The 6,769-nt window shown below is 43.5% G+C and overlaps 1 protein-coding gene across 1 annotated transcript; it reads left to right on the top strand.

The window, feature by feature from the left end:
* The first annotated feature begins 5,557 nt into the window (after positions 1–5,557).
* On the top strand, positions 5,558–6,532 carry LOC146975250 (olfactory receptor 2AT4-like). The gene has a single exon (XM_085794580.1). The coding sequence runs from the start codon at positions 5,558–5,560 to the stop codon at positions 6,530–6,532; it is 975 nt and encodes a 324-aa protein (XP_085650706.1).
* The last annotated feature ends 237 nt before the right edge of the window (positions 6,533–6,769 follow it).

The following is a 6,769-nucleotide window of genomic DNA, read 5'->3' as shown; positions in this document are numbered from 1 at the left end:
ACTCGTTAATCAAGTATTTTGTGTGAGCTCATCTAAAGTGGGCACTATCTATGCCTTATAAAGCATTTACAAATGACATATAAAGGCTGGCAATGCCTCAAGACTCACAAAAGTTTTGGTCTTAGACCAAGGAGAGACACAACACAAAGGCATATAGTATATATTGCATTGTATTTATTGCAACTTCCCAACATATTGTAACTGTATAACTGTTCTGTTGATGTAAGACAAACAAGGGTAAGCATGGCTGGATAAAAACTTGGAAAAAACAGTGGATCACAAAAGTTTAAGTTCAGCAAATAATTCTTTGAAAAAAATAAAATGAAATCTTTGTCTATTTAACTTTTTTTTGTTCTTTTCTGTATCAAAAAATGAAGTCAGAAAATATTTCAGTGTCACAATTCAATATTGAGCTTTTATCTTTCAAACATTTGACAGTATCAGTTTTAATCTAGCATTATAGATGACTTTGTATTCAGGGGAAGCAGCTTTCCGGAAACCTTAAAGGTGTACAGAAATGGCCGTTTGTCCTGTTTGTTGCGCCGAGTTGTTACGAGCTGCAACACGAGTTTACCCGAGTAAGGAAAACTAATTTGATTGGTCGTTATCGAGCGGGCGGGATATTCAAAGCTTGGGGCGAGACCGAGCTCCGTGTGCGTGTGCGTGTCTCAGACATTTGAATGACGGATTACGGATCCAATATCAGTGGCTGATGAATCGTGTACAGGCTAACGTATAATCCGTGCGCCTGCATTATCCATATTTACTCAAAAATAGAATTTTGCACAAAATTTGGCCTACATCGTCTGAAAGATGAGTTATCACATTAATTTTATGATCCAGAGTGGGCTCAAATTCAGTTTTCTTTTCTGTACACCTTTAAAGCAACATTGCGGAGTTTCAGCGCAGTGCTTCCACCATCTGGTTGAGAAGTGCTATCGTCTGGGGGGAAAAACGAAAACGAAACTTATCAGCGAGCGCATCCAGCGTTTATTCCCATTAATAAACTACAGTATTTCCCACATGTTTGCAAGGAGACTGTGTGGTGGGTGGTCGGGGAGGGGTGGGGGGGCAGCGGGGGCGGCAACAACGGCGACAACGAGTGGAGGAGAACCGTAGTTTCGCTTTTACCCACCACGTCTCTCCCTCGACGCAGAGGGGAGGGGGGAGGAGGGTGTGGCAGTGTTTCGTACCCGTGCAGGGAAGTTACATATTGCAATTTCAGCCGACGCGACGCTCAGGCTGCGGCGGCAGCACCATTCATCCTATTAACCATTTTTCTACCATTGCAATGGTTACACCCCGCCTTTCCGAAGCCCCGCCTTTCCGACAATAGACTTCCATTCATCGTAATAGCGGGGTTTTCTATTTTTTCTAAAGACCCCGCTACTCCGAAAAGGCTATTGGGGGAAACCCCCAGTGCGCAACATGCAAATACTTCATATTAATGACATATAATGTTCATTAAGGTTCTAGCCTGTCTAGCCTCTACCTGGTCTTTTTTACTAAACTTAACCAACTCCTTTCTTCATTGCCTAAGCCCAACCAAAGCATCTCCCTCAGTCAGCTGTCAGCACGAGCGGTGGCTGCTGCAGCCTCGCGCCCGTGTGAGCTCAAGCCGGCTTCAGCCGCGCTCGAGCGGAGCAGGGGGGGAGAAAAAAAGTGTATTTCTTTTACTGTGTGGGAGATCTCTAACAACGAAGTCGGGGAGAAAGCAAGTGGGACAGATCTGCCCAGTCTCGCAGCGCACGTTTCACAGACAAGCCACAAAGCAGAATGTAAACAACGTCACGCGGTTCAGCACCTTGGACATTGGACAGCTGCGTGGGGGGGTGTCGGAACAGCGGTGTTTCGAAGTGGGGGTATTTCGGAACAGCGGGGTGTCGAAATGGAGGTGTGTCGGAATGGAGAGCTGTCCCCCATTGCAATGAGTCTGGAAACATTATTTTAAGGCCGAAAAACTCTGCAATGTTACTTTAAGGCTTTATGTGTCCACTGGATCCTCTTCAATTGAAGTGGCACACTGTGTGGCAAACCCACCGAGTTTAACCTGACTGTTGTAGCTTTTAAGGAGTTCTTTATATTTGCTGGGGGCAGCAATGAATAGCTCTGAGATTGGAGCAGTGTTCCGGTCCACCCCAACACGCTTGAAAGCAGCAGACATTGTCCTTCCCTGACTAAACAGCCAGAGAAATTTCTTGTACCGGTACACGGCCTGATCCAGATTTTGGACAGCAGGCACATCCTGAGAGCTGAGAATATTATTGTCAGGTATTGTCCCCCCTCTATTAAATATTAAAGGAGACTGCTCTGATGATACAAGTCAGCAGTCCTGAAATGTGTGTTTCTCTTTAACAGTATAATACACATTCTATGACTCGCGGTAGTAACGTCAGGGAGCGAGAGCTAAAGCCTTCAGCTGCAGACAAGCTAACGTTAGCTATCATCCATTGTGTGGCAGCAAACAAACACATACTCACCACTAACGCTGACGGCCGCCGACTTTGATATCCATCTCCACACCGGCTTTCTTTTGGGCCCGCGTCTGCCGGACTCGTCGATTCTGGTCAGAGTTCTCAGTCTCCTTAGCTGCTGCACCCATAGACATATGTACGTAGACGCCGCATTGGCTGTGGAGTGATGTGCCTACAGCGCCGCCATGTTGGAACAGTGCTGACAGAGGCAGCAGTGCATGCAGCTATGGAGAAAAGAGGAACTCCTCAACCTCAAATTCGCTGAATTTTGGACCGATTTCCAAACGGTTTGATTTGTTAAAAACGTCACACAGGATGCTTGGATATTTTAAAAATGCTGGTTTTACTACCAAAATACAAATTCTATGTTATCAGCAGACAAGCTTCGGAAAATATACCAGACTTCGGTGCTGCATATGGTTGTATTAATGAGGGGAACATATAAAACAGATCTTGTAGAATCACTTCACACAGGTCAGATGTAAGTAAAGGATAATATATAGTGAGCAGGTTGTTGTATAGTGAAATAAACCCAGGACGGACAGAACCCCTCAGCTCCGAGTCCAGGTTCCATTCATAATATAACCAGCTCACTACATCATCCCGCCCATTACACAGCTGCTTACCGGTGAAATAACTAATTTGAGATAAAATGTTGGTTAAAATGCGATGTTATTAATCTTTATACCATGGTCTGGGTGAATCCTCGATTCTGATTGGCTGCGGGGTGTCCATTAAAAAGTGTTAGAACACGGCTCTCTTGAATACTCGATTCTGATTGGTCAATCACCAATATTCTGCGGTGTTTATTTCTCGATAGACCACCGCTGAGCGGACCGTTGCTAGGGACTCCATAGCAACGGCCGACTCTGCATGTCCGGTCACAGCCGCTGTTTTGCTGAGCCTCCTCCCGTTCGTGCATTTGAAGCCTTTGATAATCAAACAGTGGATCGATGGATTACCATACACGTTACGTGTATTTTGTGTAGTCGTATCTGTCATAAACAAGAGATTATGGGATGCGTTTGTGTCGCGGAGCTACAGAGAGGAGAGGAGCTGTGACACGGTCAGAGGTTCTGATGCAAGTTTACTTTTCAGCCACGATGTGGAAATAAGGAGCCTCCACTCTCCCTGTAACAGGTTACAAGTCGTTTATCTAACATCACTATTAGTCCGAAGCTATTTAATGACGGTAAAAATGAAACATAAAGTAAATATCCTGCATAGTTTCTCTTTTCTGTGCTGCGCTGGTCAGAGCGGCGTCCCGAGCAACGGTCTAATTTTACATGAATAAAATCTCTTTTTATCATTATTTTGTGTTACATTATTGAATGATTTAGTTGTAGGCCGTGTTCTAAGCGGGATAATGTATAGTTGGTCGGTTGTTATGGAGAAATAAACCCCTTCATGTTGTATGAAGTATGTTCCATACAACCTGTCGGGGTTTATTTCTCCATAGTCTGGCCTGACGGAAGTGCGTTGCTGCGATTAGCCTCTGATTGGTCGGAACGAGCCACCCGGCGGAAGTCCCGCCTCCGTGCTGCAGCTTTCACAGTCCGCCCGGTAAAGGGAAACATCAACAAACAACAATAGGAACTGAACCATGGATCCGTGTCATGAACCGAACAGAAGAATACATATCTGTCAGCGGTTGCCAACCGCCGTTAAACCGAACAAAATAATAAATATCCGTCAACGGATGCCGACCGTCGTTACACCGCGGACCGAAATCCAGTTTCCAACCGGCAATATTTTGCAAGCGCGCCGTTGCTACGGCGTTGCTACGGCGCTGACCACAACGATTGTGACTGGTTGAAAGAATTCCAAACGGCCGGAGCGTTTTTTTCTCTGATCGCAGAATCATAGGCGGAGCAGCCAGACTCTCCTTCTTTTCTGGAGGAGGGTCTGGCAGGCGAGACTAATTTCTCCATAACAACCTCCGAACTATACATTATCCCTTACATAATGGACACCCATAAAGATGTTCCGGTAAAATTGCCTGATTACGTTCTAAATATTTCTGCGCTGGCTCAAACGCTTGTTGGTAACCACGGCAACGGACACTCGGACCATAACAACTTTTTTTTCAGTGCATCACGGCACTGGAGTCTGTAAACACACAAGCGGTAACATTTAAGCCGTCACCTCACCTCCCTTCACTGATCAACTACCAGGCTGTGGCAGAGGCACTGACTGTAACGTTACGCTGCGGTCACAGCGGGTCCCTCTTTTTTTTTTTCTTTTATCGCCGACGAGTGTTATTAAATAGTCCGCTCGGCTCAGTCGCTTAAAGACGTATGATTTTAACGGTAAAAACAACATTAAATTGTAAGTAATTGATTTAATATGTATTTATCTCGTAAGTGACCATGGTATAAGCGGGATAATGCCCTTCGAGGTGTCCGATTATCAGAGATTAATGGACTTCGCGGAAGCAACCACGCCTCTGCGTCGTCCATTAATTTCTGATAATGGACACCTCGTCGGGCATTATCCCTTACATAAACTACCTCTGAAAAAGAAAACTACCGGCCCGGTTTAACAAGTGGCGTCCCTAGCAACTGCCCGGTTACGTGGTTCTCCGGTTAAGAAGGTCTGTCTGCTGCCTGTGTCATCCCCCGAGAGCAGCCCACGTGAGTTTGTTGCCGTCAAAAGAACAAAACGATGGACACCATTTCTTAATCACAAAGCATGCTGTGAAAAGTCTTTTTAAGAGGTGAAGCAACAGCAGATAATACAGAGTAGGCTGCTGTACTGTTTGAGAGAGGTATACATACTGTTGTGCATATCATTATGGATTTAAGAATTAAAAGTTTCATGTACACAAAAAATAGATGTAATGAAATATAGAATGTGCTTTGTGACAAAAGTAAAAGACAAGTGCAAAAAAAATAGAAAAAAAGGGTTTCACAGTAAACATCATGAAAGGTTAAATATTTAATCTGCATTAATTTTTGCTAAATGTTTTATAATTCATTAATGATCAATATAAAATCAGTGTGTGATGTGAAGTGTTTCATCTCATGTGTTGTAAATGTGATTCCATATTTTTTTCAGAGTTTTGGGGAAAGTTCAGGGACACCATGCCAGAAGGGAATCACAGCATTGTGACTGAATTTATTCTTACAGGATTCCCTGGACTTCATCCAGAGTACCATGGTCTTGCCTCGGCTGTACTTTTCTTGGTTTATCTCTTAACTTTGATGGGCAATGCCACAGTTATTTTTCTCTTTGCAACTGACCGTAGCCTTCATAAACCAGTGTATTACATTATTCTGAATCTTTGTGCTTGTGACATTCTCTTCAGCACAACCACTTTACCTAAGATAATTAGTAAGTATTGGTTTCAATCAGGGTCCATTTCATTCACTGCTTGTTTTATCCAAATGTACTTTGTTCACTTTCTTGGCTCAGTGAATTCCTATATTCTCTTACTAATGTCTTTAGATAGATATGTGGCCATCTGCCATCCTCTCAGATACACACTGATTCTTCAAAACTCCACCATCTGTATTCTTTGTATTATTGCATGGGTGGTTGCCAATGCAGGCCCTTTAATGTTAGTTATTAGGGCTTACCCTCTGCCTTACTGTGCCTCAAACGTAATCAATCACTGTTATTGTGATCACATTGGTATAACAGTGCTGGCTTGCACTGACAGAGCCCCTTATGGATTTCCTGCTTTTGTTTTTGCTATGGTTGTTCTACTAGGGCCTCTGGCATTCATAATTTGCTCCTATTGTTGCATAATTCGGGCAGTGCTTAAGATAGCAAATTTACAAGGTCGTCTAAAATCTTTGTCCACTTGTAGTACTCAGATGATGGTAATTTCTCTTTATTATTTGCCCAGATGTTTTGTATATTTAGCCAGCAATGTCGGTATTAAATTTAGTGCTGACATGCGATTAGTAATTATCATGTTGTATAGCCTTAGTCCCCCCATGATAAATCCACTTATATATTGCTTTAGAAGTAAAGACATGCAAGAAAGCTTGAAGAGACAATTCAACAAATTGACTGCTCTACAAAAAAACAAAATTTCAGCTGTTAGTGGCTAACTACGGAGCCCCTCTGGTGACATTGGATAAAGAAAAAATTATGTGTGGCCACGCGTTGTGGCCACGAGATAATTATTGTAGTAATTTCGGTAACACTTCATAATACGCCCCACGTCTTAGAGTGTACCTCCCGTTCACTTACCACCTACTTCCACAGACGTACAGTATAACTCCCGGTCACTACCCACACGTATTTTCCCGTGTCTTACAGTAACTTGCCTGCATCTTAGTGTCCTA

The sequence above is a fragment of the Trachurus japonicus genome, chromosome 13, assembly GCF_045865225.1.
Source record: "Trachurus japonicus isolate A0001 chromosome 13, Traja_1.0".
Lineage (NCBI taxonomy): Eukaryota > Metazoa > Chordata > Actinopteri > Carangiformes > Carangidae > Trachurus > Trachurus japonicus.
The sequence above is the reverse complement of the archived record's forward strand: the minus strand, read 5'-3'. Positions and strand labels throughout refer to the sequence as shown.

Excerpts from the sequence above, each read along its gene's own strand:
- LOC146975250 (XM_085794580.1), top strand. The coding sequence starts at position 5,558 with ATGCCAGAAGGGAATCACAGCATTGTGACTGAATTTATTCTTACAGGA.